The 13,549-nt window shown below is 44.1% G+C and overlaps 2 protein-coding genes across 5 annotated transcripts in view; one reads left to right on the forward strand and one right to left on the reverse strand.

Moving 5' to 3' along the window:
• Positions 1-13,549, reverse strand: part of Ance-3 (angiotensin-converting enzyme Ance-3) — a 60,633-nt gene that overhangs the window by 20,480 nt on the left and 26,604 nt on the right. For all 4 annotated transcript variants that reach the window (XR_011546783.1, XM_070667921.1, XM_070667920.1 and 1 more), the window contains exon 11: positions 3,525-3,668. Coding sequence is in view for 3 of the 4 variants with exons in the window: in XM_070667921.1 (XP_070524022.1) it covers positions 3,525-3,668 (144 nt within the window). In the remaining variant the exon portion in view is untranslated. The remainder of the gene's footprint in view (positions 1-3,524; positions 3,669-13,549) is intronic.
• On the forward strand, positions 8,329-10,682 carry LOC139109107 (uncharacterized). The gene is made up of 2 exons (XM_070667928.1): positions 8,329-8,489; positions 9,155-10,682. Exons 1-2 carry the CDS (start codon positions 8,478-8,480, stop codon positions 10,283-10,285), a joined length of 1,143 nt encoding a protein of 380 aa, XP_070524029.1. The 5' UTR covers positions 8,329-8,477; the 3' UTR covers positions 10,286-10,682.

Genomic DNA, 13,549 nt, shown 5'->3' on the forward strand with positions numbered 1-13,549 from the left:
GAAACAGCCGTTTCGGATAATTCGTACGTTATCGCGCTCCTTTTGCAGGAACAAAACGTCACGATACGCAGCGCGAGAAAATATCATACCTTCGAAAATCGCGTTTATCGCCGATTCGTACGCGGCAACAACTTTTTACGAATGTCGAAGCCCGTGCTACTCTTGTACGAACCGCTGCGGGAACATTTAGCCACGTAACCGGTCGGAATTATATAAATATTATATCGATGTGTGATATTAATATAGCGACCGATTGTAAACGCCCGTGTTTTTGCAGCTTCGCCGGGTTTTACGCCGGTGTGATTACGCACGTTTGTCGTTCCACGAATCGCGAGATCCCGCGAGCTCTCGCTTCCCGCGGACGGCTATCGGTGGGCTCATTAATCATTATCGTCGTGCGTTGCACGGTACCGTTATCGTTTCGTTCGCGCGAAATTGCAGAAACAACGCGACGCGTGCACGTCTGGCCGAGACATCGTGGCGAAGTTGCTGGAGACCCGGCGACGATTTCCCTCTCGTTGACCCAGATACATCGAGCCAGATCGCCCGCCGAGAAGGCGAGGAGCCGGGGATCCGATCGCGAGGCGATCGGTGATATTATGCTCGGCCACGCGCGAGCCGCCCTCAATGAGATTCAGCGTGAACAAGTCGCGTGGGTGACGACGGGGATCGTTTGTCGGGCATGCTGAGAGAAATATAGCGAACTCTTGCCCTTAGCTATAACTTTATGATATTTCCACCCACAAATGAAGTTGAATCAACTACATTTAGAAATATCGTGAAATTAAATATTATACAATGGGTACAAATTAAATAATGAGGCCAACGGTAACTATATTTTCTCCCATCGGTGTAAAGTCGGTGCATAGACGTTCAGATAGATACGCAAAAGAAGTAGAAGAGTGGCCGGGATTGTGTTCCATTTGGGAGTTAATAAAGGCGCCGTGTCAAAATCCGCGGGTCTCGCGCCAGCGGGTCGATATGATCTCAACAATAAGCGTGATTACCATGGCGCACGCATCTCGCAACACTCGCCGGGGATCGCGATCGCGTGCATAATGCGCGCCCCGTAATCAACGACGCAAAGCCGCAATACCGAACGAAACCTCGATTGCCGCGTAAGCACAGAAGACGCCGCTTTTGCGCTAACAACGGCCGCCTAATGCTACCTTTCCCGAGGCTGTCGGCGGTATTATCGCCCGCCATATCACCGTGTGTACATTGTCCGCATTTAATTTTGTGATTTATACGGCCGCTCGCCTTCTAACAACTGTGCTTTAGGCGCGCTTTGTTTTTTTTTAATTTTTTTTTTTGCTGGGAGCCGCACGATACGCGACACAGTTTCTTGAAAAGGACAAGCGTTAGCAAATTTCTAACAATGTAAAGATAATTGAGATAATTAGAAGCCTTCACATTTGGATTATAAACGGAATTGTGTGATTTCTAGAGAAATACTTTTTTTTTCTTTTTACGCAAATAATAAAATATTATGTATTAAAAATTGAGAAATTTACAAGGTTGAAACATTTCGAAACGGACTCGAGTCCAATTTAGAATCGTAATTTTTTATCACAATTATCCATTATTATGTTCTTTAATGAATTCAATGAATTCAAGCCGCGCGGTCATATTTACCTTATTATTGAGGATTATTTGGAAGGCATTCACAAGAGTAACGTTGTAAAGGCACACAATTATAAATGTCGAAATCGTCCTAGAGATTTCATGCTCCATATTCTAAATATAGTTACGTGAGGAGTACGTACGTAATGGACGTGATTGAGCAAACGAATAAATGCGAAGTTCAACTAGGTGCTCCAATAGCGACGATAAAATTAAATTGCGAACAATCTAGTTTGACATAAATAAATCGCTCTTTAAAAAAAAATCTATCATTAAAAATAGTTTTTTATTTTAGTGTTTTACAACTGACGAGTATATTTCGATTCTAAGCGTGTAAATTTAAAACTCACCAATTAATTCAGCGAAATGACGGAAAAAAAAAACTTACGATGTCAACGTTGCTTAACACGAGCATGTTATAAAAATTTTTTGAATACCAGACTTAGTATTTTATCTGTTTTTAAATTTCTCGCGATGGTCGGCGAAATAACAAGCCTACAAACAGGACACGGCGATCTTTCTCCTTTCAGGAAGTCTTGGTTCCTCGTGTCGCGAATCCCGTGTGCGTTAACTTCGCGTAGAAAAGAGAGGAAAAAAAAAAAAAAACGAAAGAATTCTAACCTTGAATCTTAAGAAGATTCGTAGACAAAATGTCAAGACCTAGAACGAGGCGTCGATCGAATTTACGACCTCGCTTTGCCGTGAAATTCCGCGGATTCTTGACATTTCGAGATGGCGATCCGGCTACACAACCCTCGGACCAGGCCGACTCAAGAACGTCTCGTTTTCGGGACTGGAGCATAATTAGCGAATTTTCGAAAGCGATACGAGCGACTAAAGATAATCGCAGTCGTATATAGGCTCGAAAATGTACCGAATTTCCAATTTACTCAGCAACGTTTTTAACGCAACTGTGACCTCAAAATTCAAAGGCCGAGGAGTTGACCGCGTTGAACTTTGTAAGAATAATTAAATAAGAATCCAGATTTAGTCGCGTTTACGTAATTCAGAAGTTTATTAAGATTGTAAATTTAAATGGCACTCTTGATACTGCGAGCCGCAGCCTTATCTTTTAAAAAATATGACAATTTTTTAAGCGTTCTCCAAAAGAGAGAGAAAAAAAAAAACCCTGCGCAGTTAAAGCGACGGGCAATGATGAAGTAGTACATATCATTGCGCGGTTTCCTTCGTCCTGCTTCCTTTCTCTCCGCGTTGTGTCACTCTCCGTGATCTACATTTTTTTTATCCGACCTAGATTACACAACGCGCTTTTTCAATTTAGCGTTATTCAGTTAATCTTTCGTCCCTTGGCGACGTGCCCGAGTGGGCTTTAACGCCTAGCGTTCCTCAAATATCATTATCCCGAATGCGCGTCGTGCAAATTGAAAAATTCCCCGTGTCGACATCTTTTTTCAATTATACATAATTAACGTCCGTCGGCGTCAAACAAGTTACTGAGTTACGTATTTATCTGTGCGTTTTACGAGGCTTTAATGCGGCGTTTAACCGGCACTTGTATATTTTTCTGCCCGCGCGGTGCGTCCTGCGCTCTCGCGTCGCGGCTACCTGCCGCGGACATCGAAACGGCCCGAAGTAGGCGGCGTGGCTTTTTCAATCGTAAAAAAATATGACGTTATACGCAAGCGACGTGAGAAACGTGTCGTTTTCTCCGCATCTCGGGAGTTTCCGTTTCACGCTGTGAGAACAATATAGGCGCCTTTTAGCTTCAATTATAATTTTACGATATTTCCAACTACAAATGTAGAATTTACTTCGTTATTAAATTAATTGAGGTCACGATTAACGAAGTTTTTCTTACACCGCTTGGTACGAAGGAAAGCCAGTGGCTTTCCGATTTGACGTCTAAATTAATAATTTAATTGATTTTGTAAAAAGCTTACCCCAAAATTCGGCCGGCCTCGGGCTTTCTGTAGAAGTCGCATCTGTGCAGCGGCCTCCTCGGATTGTCGACCCCGAATCTCTGTCCCGCGGCTTGACATAACGTGCGATATAGTTGAAACTGTAGGACCCCGGCCACGAAATTCCTATAAAATATGAGAGAAAGCTAATTATAGCTTATATCATACACTTCTCGCGCGTATCTCGGCATACTTAATGAAGCGTTGAATCAGCCTCGCTCGGGTAGAATTATCGCGGCGTGGGTTCGATCACGAGAAGCATAAAGTATTCGGTAATGCGAAACGCTGACAGTCATACGATATCAACGAGACTCCCTGTCGCACTCATTTAATTAACTGATTTTGTATCGCATATTAATCGAGAGATATCGCGTCTCGAAAAATACTACAGTAGCAGGAATGACAGACGAAAGTTTGTGCAAGACAAAAATTGGATATAAATCTTGATAACAGTTATAAATAAAGTAACACATTTAAATATAATTTTTTTTTCTAACATACTACTAAAAAAATTGTTCAGCGATACATCAGACATTAAAAAAAAAATATGTTAAGGGTATTAAAAAAAAAAAAATAAAAAATAAAAAATTAATGATTTAAAGAAAGAAAAAAAAAAGTGTTTTGGGTTAATGTAACTCAGTGCTGCATTCGTGAGCTGAATGTACATGTTACATTTACCGTTTGTTAAGCCCAAAGTGGGGAGTGGTGTCGAGCGACCCGATTACTTATTCATGACCGATCTAGATTCGAGTCGAAACAGTTCTAAAAATAGTCAAATGCGCTGGTCACGTTTCGGGCCGGCAATTTTCGTGGGCCTTGAAGAGACCCTCAAGGCCAGTGTCGGTGAGGTCGCCGGGGTTACGGAGATACTTCCGGCGGTTTCTATGGCTCTAGTAGTAACACGACGACGGGGAGTCTCGTCTTCATTCGCGCGGCCCGGTATTGCCCGTCAGGTTGATTGTCGAGAAAGAGAGAGAGAAACGTTCGGTAATAAACCGGCGAGCACGCTGTCGTTTCACCGAGAGCCTCTTCATCGGCAACGACCTTTACGTAATATTATTCAGGCGATCCACCTGGGGGACCGGGGCACGGAATTACGGTCGTTACGCCGGCACTTCCACTTTCCACAACTGTGGGTTCTCTCTTTCTCTTCTAGCTCACGTAGTATAATTCAACATTTGTATTTATACACGGAGAAAAGTTAATATTGACAAGGGTTTTTTTTTTTAGTGTCGCAGTAGTTGTAAACCATCAAGGAGTTAGAAGATTAAATTAATATGCCGTTATTTAATTTATCCGTGCTAGTTGTTGTCTGGTGTAAGCATTTAATTATCGACATCAGAAATTTAGTTGCGGCCAGAAGCAACTGTATTTTCTCTCTCAGGGACTCTCTGTTTCGAACGTAAACTCTTCGAGAGACCGATTATCGCGAGTTAAAACAAGACGCGGCGGGATAATCCGGTCGCGCGACGGGATTATAAAATTCCGCATAAATTTCGTCGCGGATTACGAAACTCGTTGCGAGAAGGTGGCCACCTGATTTCGCAGTCGCGGCTTGCCTTTACTCACGTCAAGCTTCATCGATTGACCTTTCCTACCTGCCTACACTTCACGGGTGGGCGGGTGCATCCAAATGATGTCGCGGGAGTAAGTGATCGGTATTCAAGAAGAAAAAAACCGTCTCGCGAAGAAATGCGATTGAAATGTGTTACGCGGCGGAGTTGTGCAGTCGAAACCTTCGCCCTGAATGGCCAGCCAGGTAGTTTCAATCGTGTCCGATCTTTTTCACAAGAAAACGGTAAAACCACCGAAACTGGAACCGCGAAGCGTTTCTTGTTAATTATATATAATTAATAGTTGAAAAGACGAGATAAAAATACGGTTGTAACAAAGTCGAACAAAAAAAGATACAACGAGAATTCGGTAATACCGCGTAAATCCTGTCATCGACACGCGCGGAATCGAAATTAATCCTTTGTGAAATAAATGCATCTCAAATTGAAGCCCCACTGCCCGCCGGCTTGACTTTCTCTCATTTCGCAGCTGAAATTCCATTTCAATTTCCCCTTTCTACCTTGTCTAATTTCGAGAGAATCGGTCCCCGCCGCATTATGAAACCGCTTTCGAGAGCTTTTGCCTCTGACTGTTCATTGTTACATGACGAAGCAAGGCGCGCGAAATTGTATCTCTCGAAACGGGAAAAGGGATCTCTTTTCCTCTTCCTTCATTCCGCGTTGCGGAACGCACGTCGCTTTCGCCCCATGAAAAGAAAAAAATAAATAATAAAAAAATAAAAAAACCCAGAAGGAAAAAAAGGGAGACTTGTACCCTGTGCGCCGTGGTATCATTTGCTGGGTGGAGCTGATATAACGCCGCTTTGTCGCGTAAGGTGATCACGATCTCGTGGATAATGCGCCGGTAAACATCGACATACTTGGCCGCACGCGGAGGAGGAGGAAAACGGAACTTAGTCGGGGCCGAGCGAGATCGTGCCGCGTGTCTCACGAAAGGGAGCGACGGGGTGCACCCACGAGATCGGCGTGAGATAAAGCGATCTGACGCGCTCCGCGTGGCGTTTGCATCTCGCGAGTGCGCGTGGAAAAAAAATGCATACCGCCTTCGAGTGAATACCGTCTTACAGGACGAAACGGATGTTTAAGTAAATATTAAAATTGACAAATAAAATTAATTAAAATTTTTATCACACCATTATTATATTTATTAAAATTATTATATTATATTTAATTTAAAGGTTAATCGTCAAGTTATTCTGGATCACCGTGATCCGATATTTCGTTCGAAGGCAAAAGTGCGAGGACATAATTTTTGTCGAGGAAGACCATTACTTAAAAGAAAGAAAGTAAATGAAGTAACTGCTCTTCTCGACAGTGGAGTGATATTTCCCTCTGCGTGCACGCGCACTATTACGTGGCGCCGTTACGAGGCGTCGGGGCACCGCTTACGAGGCCCCGAGGTGCGGACGAAAACGGAACGGCAATGGCGAAAGGGAGAGGATGGATGACGATGTCGGTCCGCGCGCGATTCGCGTGACCGTTGCAGCCGATCGCCACGAAAAATGACGTATCGAACGGCATGTAGCTGAAACGTGCGTTACGTTGCGTCACTGCGGCCAGTTCGCGGAGAGGTGTGGGGAAGAATTGGAAAACGAAAGGAATTTCTGTGTCACTCGAAAAAAAAAAAAAAAAAAATAATAAAAGAACATTGCTCTTAGTCACTCGTTGAACTGAATGCAAATTGTCGAGCTAAAATAAATGGAGTACCCTTTTTTTTATATATTATTTTTAACACACAAATGGCATTGAATCAATTATTCACTACTTCGAGATTTAAATAATTTAAGGACCATGTTGCATAAATTTGATATCGCGACTGAAATGATAGAAGAATATCTGCGGGTTCGATCGGGCAGCCGTTCGGAAGCGGCGGCGTGGAAAGTGGGAAATTTACAATGTCGAAGATATACGGCGGAGACCAGACGTAACGCCGGAATGTGAATTATGTATTCTCGCAGGGGAACACGGAATTGTAGGAAAAGGATGGGAAATTAGTGTAATTTGCTGACAGAGAAACTGGGTTGGCATATGTCAATGTCCTACGTATAACGCGCGTGTGTATGTGTATCGCGGATAGGTAATTTCTCGCGCAAAAAGAGGCGCACGAGGAGTGTCGAAAGAGGGATTATATTAACGAAGCTTACTGAGAACATACGATTTTCTCATGTTCGACCAGACAATAGGTCGCGTATAGTTCGCGGCAACTCCGACGTTTCGCAAAGCGCGCAATCGAAGATTGCGCGTTTCGACGATTGCGATTCGATACCCCCCCGGAAGGGCTCCGCCGATTTCCGTTCTAGTCGCGGGGTACCGAGAACTGCTACGTTGTCGGAAAAGTTATAATTTTTATAATAATAATAAAGAGAAAAATAATAAAATATTATAATAAAATATTAATAATAAAATAATAATAATGAATAAAAAAATCAAATTTCTTCCGAGCTTAACTTACACTTTTCAGTCATATTCATCATAAAAAATATAAAATAATAATCGAGTCTAAAAGTAAATATATTTTTATTTCAATGTGATAAAAATTTAACGGCAGACTTCAACGCGTTCCTTCTCAAATCGTGCGTTTCGAGGCGGAGGTAACCCTAATATAGAGAATCAATAAAACGCCAAATATCGACAGAACTTGATTTCCAACTTTTTTTTTATATTCAACTGGTATCGACGTAAATTTCTCCCTCACGCGTAAGAGATGTCAACGCCGATTGACAGCTGCGCTGACGCGTGTCGCGTTCCCGCACGATGTATCCATATCGGCCCGACAGATTTATTGACGAACAGAACGCGATTAAACTTTGGGCGCCTCGTTACGTGCGAAGAGGTGACTTTTCACGTGCCGCGTTAACTTGTACGCTCGTCTAAACTGGGAAGGCACGCGGACATGGTCCTGCTGGCAGCTTCCGACACCGTGGGGCAGTCCGCGACGGTAACGATCGGCACGCTCGCCCAGAGAAAGTATCGTATAAAACCAAAGCTTGAAGGTACTTGCGAAGATATGCGACGAGAGAAAAAAAAAAGAGAAAAAAAAAAAGGAAGCCAGGCGAGTACTCGAAAGAGGAAGAGAATGAAACCTGTTCGTGGAAGAAGGAGAGAAGCGTTTCTTCGCGGCTGTTCGCAGGGCGGGGGAGGGGGGTGGTGTCCGTCCCAGGGGGGAGTGGTGGCTCGAGACGGTGGGACCGTCGTCGTCGTAGCTGAACAAAGAGGCGTAACGTGGGGGTACGCGACTTGGGGCCCCGTCGGGCCCCCGGGTGGCGAAGGCGAAAGTGTGCCGCGTATATAAGGCCAGGAATCGACGGCAATCAGCATCCAGTTCACTCCTGGACGCACCCGGAACGTCGCGAAAGCAAAAATGAGAATCCTGGTACGTCCATCGCCGACTTTGCGGTCGCCGCGTCGGGGATACTCTTCGGGGAGACACGCGTCCGAGAAGTGTAGCAAAGAGACTCGGGGGGAAAATAACGGGCGGAACAGTGACCGGGAGGAATCTTCAACGCGAAGGGGAGGGGAGAGGGGGGGTGTGAATCTCTCGGGGAGTCCGTGAGCAAGTTTCTTAAAGAGTGCTCTCCTTCCGTTTTCAAACGGACCTTGCGATTCACCGCACGTTAGTAATCTTGGGCCGCGCGATTCTCGGAGAGTTTCACTTTGCCGCGAAGTGAACGAGTCATTTTAGTTTCCCGCGGCGTTTCAATTTCATTTAGCTTTTATCCCGAGAAAACGTCCGCTGCATCGTGCGGTGATGTACTGCGGATTTAATTCGAGACGAGAAACGATCCTTCATTTTCATACATTTTTTTCTATTATTTAAAATTTATTTTCTTATTAAACTTTTACATTCCGCGAAGACCTCGACGACATGTGCATTACTGCATACGTTATTAGTAGAAAAGTTTACCTCGCGGATGCAGTTCCCCGACGTGCGTCACTCGGTCGATCCCGGATGATAAATCGCAACATTGACATTATTTCGCATCGAGCGTGAAAGTAGAGACGGCATTGGATTTTTTTTTTTTTTATATTATTTTTCAGGTCTACGTGGCAGTTGCCGCCCTCGCGGTTGCATCTGTGCTGTCGGAGGAGACCGCGAAAGCCGAAAAGTCGGTGGAGAAGTCGGAGAAGAAGCAAGAGAAGCGCGGCTTGCTTGGTCTCGGCTACGGTTACGGTTATGACGGCGGATACGACATTGGCTCCGGCGGACACATCGGCCTCGATATCGGGGGTGGATATGGCGGATACGGAGGATACAGCGGAGGATACAGCGGAGGATACATCGGCGGAGGATACGATGGCGGTCACGACCACCACCACGTAAAGACCGTGACCGTCGTGAAGAACGTTGCCGTGCCCTACCCCGTGGAGAAGCACGTGCCCTACCCAGTAGAGAAGCCCGTCCCGGTGCCCGTCAAAGTGCCCGTGCCGCAGCCGTACCCGGTCGAGAAGCACGTACCCTACCCCGTCAAAGTTCTCGTGAAGGTGCCCGTGCACGTGCCGGCGCCGTATCCGGTAGAGAAGAAGGTCCCATACCCGGTTCACGTTCCAGTCGACCGTCCAGTTCCAGTCAAGGTCTACGTGCCGCAGCCCTATCCCGTTGAGAAACACATTCACGTACCAGTAAAAGTACCAGTGCCGCAGCCGTACCCCGTCGAGAAGCCAGTCCCGGTGCCCGTCAGGGTCCCAGTCCACGTGCCTGCTCCGTATCCGGTCGAGAAGCCAGTGCCCTACCCCGTCAAAGTCCTAGTTGACCGTCCCGTCCACGTGCCCGTACCCAAGCCGTACCCCGTGCACATCGAGAAGCCCGTGCCCTACCCGGTCGAAAAGCCGGTGCCCTACCCCGTGAGAGTACCCGTTGACAGGCCGTATCCGGTCCCCGTTGAGAAGCCTGTGCCAGTCGCCGTGAAAGTACCAGTACCGCACCCGTACCCGGTGGAGAAGCCAGTACCCTACCCGGTGGAGAGGCCCGTGCCGGTGGCGGTTAAGATCCCGGTCGACAGGCCGTATCCCGTTCACGTCGAGAAACCAGTGCCCTACCCGGTGGAAAAGCCCGTGCCCTACCCGGTGAAGGTGCCGGTAGCCGTGCCAGTCCATCACGAGCATCACGATCACGGAGGCTACTACCAAGGTGGATACGAGGGCGGTGACTACGGTTACGGTCATCACTAAATGCCGCTACCTCTCGGCTGGGCCGGTCCGCCGTCGTCGCGCTGAATACTCGCGACGACGGCGGATCGCCGCGAGGATCTTGTCTTAGGATTACGAAGGTCACCGATCCGAAAAGCGTTTGCCGTGCGGCGCAGCGATATCCGCCACTTTGTACCTGGACCGGGGACGATCCCCGGTGGACGATCGCGCATCGGGCGACCGTACCTTCGAGCCCGATCGCAACGAGAACGCGACACGGCGACGTGTGCCAGTTAGGAAGAACGAATGACCAGTAGGGGTGTACTCGTCTTTAGCGATCTTCGCTCGAGGGCAACTCGCTTGTCTTACTTTTGTACCGATATTAGCAAAGTATATGTATTTTTGTACGGAAAATAAAATAAATATTAATGTAAAGTAACAGTGCGCGTTGGCGCGTCTTATGTAATCATTTCACTTTCCTCAGTCCTCCTTTTTTTTTTTTTTTTTTGTAAAAGAAATAATGTATTAATAATAAAAGAATATTAATTAAAACAACGCGCGATTAAAACATTTTTGACAACTATTGAAATATTTGCAAATAACACACTTATGTAAAATAATTGTAAATAAAGCTCTAACATTTTAATTTTAATATAATATATATAAGTCTTTATGTAATATTATATGAGTAATATCGATATTAAAAAATAAATGTAAAATATAATAATAAAATGTCATTTATTAAAAAAAAAATCCCGGGAGTAATGTTAGTTTTTCAAGACAGCTCGGATCTTTACTCTTATCTGTTTATTGTTCATAATAAATGTCACTGTATTCCATCGACAGCGCGAAATTAAATGACAAGTTCTCGACCCAGTTTCCGGCTCCGAGTTTCCGTCGAATCGATAACCTTGATCGTAACCCACTCTGCACTTTATTCTAATTCTTTAAGGACGTCAAATATATCCAAAAACTCGCTGAGGTTAAATTTCCTAACGTCTCGCTAAAAAAAACTACTTCAAGAATATTTTTAACGTGAAAAGTATTTCGAATATATGCAATCATATCCTATTTAAAAAATATAAAAAAAAAAGAAATATAAAGTTAATAAAATTATATTCGGGACTAAAAGTAACTGCATTTTTTTTTTCAATGCCTTCTGGTCACCGATGGTCGCAGGCGAGGCCTCTCCGGTGCATCCGCGACCAATTTCTCGCCACGACCCACTTCTTTGGCCGGGAACGCGCGGCTTTGCCACTTGACTCACGACTTGAGGCAACGGCTTACGTGCTCGTCTCCGACGCGCGGGAACGGCTTACGCAATCGCCGCCATTAGCGCACGCGACGTCGAGGCTGAAAGTAAGAGTCTCTCCCCTTCGCCGGGAAAGATCGCGCGGTCCACTTCCCCTTTCGTCCGTTTTCCAGGCCCCGCGGTGTCCTTTCGCTACCTTCCTCTGCCCGTCCTCCCGCCGCGCCTCTTCGCCTTGACTCCCCGCGATTTACCGTAAGACAATTATCGCGCGACGTCACTCTGCCCTTCGTTAAAAAAATAAAAAAAAAAAAAAAAAAAACAAATACATCGTGTCCCGATGCCGGGAGATCCTGAGATCACGAACACCGCGCGGCGTAACGTGAGAAGGCTGGTAGCCTGCTTAAATGTCAGACCTTTGACGGACTTTAAATTATATTTGCGATTTGAGATTTGACCCTTCTTCTTTCCGCGCGAATCGAACGAATCTCGTTTTAGCAGAAATCCCATCCTGACATTTAATCGTGCGTCGGAAGATCGAGTTGCCGGTCATTGTCGCGATCGACACGCGAGAGGACATATCGGATTCCGTATAGTAATTATGCCTCGCGGAGACCCCAGGCGGACTTGCGAAATTCAATTTACCAATTTAAATCAAGTGGAGGTGAAAATAAAATCGTCTTAAACACACTAATAATTTAAGTTTCGCCATCGATTATGTTTATCCACCGTGGCTGGTAATTCCGTTACGAAATGTCCTATCACCTAATCACTTAGAGTGAGAGGATCCTAAGCCAGTTATTTGACATTTCATGCGATATTTGTTTCATCTCTGAAACGAAGCTGCCCACGCACGTTCGTAACGTTAAACATCGCAATCAGGATAAAGTAAAAAGAAAAAATTAATTTTTTTATTAATTAAAGACTTGTCGCGTTTGCGAAATTTAATAAAACTTAAACTGATTAATTTTATAAGTTTTAATTGTGTCTATTGTATTATTTTATTTAACGAATTAATTTTTTTTTACTGAGAAGTTAAACATTTATGTTAAGAATCGTTCATTAATGTTCCAGAAATTAATTTAATATTATAATTTATTGCATGAAGATTTAGAGAGAATCTCACAAAAGAAACGGCGTTTCTCTGAACTGCTTCTGACGACGGTAACCGGTAAGGCAGCCAGTCGCTTTCACATTTATCGTCAATGAAGTTATTTGACAATTTCCAGAAATAATTTTTTTTAAATTTATTTTTTTATAATTACGAAAAAATATTAAAAAGCTTCACAGACTTTTTAAACATTAAAAATAAAAAATAAACTAGTTTAAAATTAAAAACAAGTTTCTAAAAAAAAAAAAAAAATTAATTAATAATAATTAAGCTCAATTGATGACTTTAAGGCATAATTTTAATGTCTGTGTTAAAATCCGATTTTGTATTTTTTTTATTTTGTGCCTACCGCGCGCCGATATTTTAAACTGTTGCGATTTGTGCAATTTATCCGGAATATACCGTCGTGAGAAATAGTATCGACTGCAGCTACTACAGATAATGTTTAAACGGCGATGAGTATTCAAGATTAATATACTCTAAATTGTACTGTGAGAACACGATACGCGATAAACGAAAGTAATGACGCGAACGTATCATGATCCACTTCTTGCTCTCCGATCGACATTTGCAAAGGGGCGTTTGATTGCAATTGCCCTTATAAACGGTAATTTGTTACAATTTTAACCCGGGGTCATCAGTCGCAATGCAGTTGTAAAATAACACATGCAGTCAATAACTATAATTTATCGAATTTTTCCCCAAATCTTGCTGCATTAAAAAAAAAATATACAGTGACATCCAGACCCCAACCATAATTTCATAATATCCCCAATGATAAGTATGATAAACTTAATTCTAAGTGTAATTAATTCGAATCATATTAATCATTAAAAATATCATAAAATTATAGCTGGCTTAACAAGTAATTATATTCTTCTCTCAGAGTGTCGCCCATTACTCCCCATATTTTGCTAAGTTCAACGTTATGACTTGGTGACGTAAT

This window comes from Cardiocondyla obscurior, linkage group LG16 (assembly GCF_019399895.1).
Source record: "Cardiocondyla obscurior isolate alpha-2009 linkage group LG16, Cobs3.1, whole genome shotgun sequence".
NCBI classification, from domain to species: Eukaryota; Metazoa; Arthropoda; class Insecta; order Hymenoptera; family Formicidae; genus Cardiocondyla; species Cardiocondyla obscurior.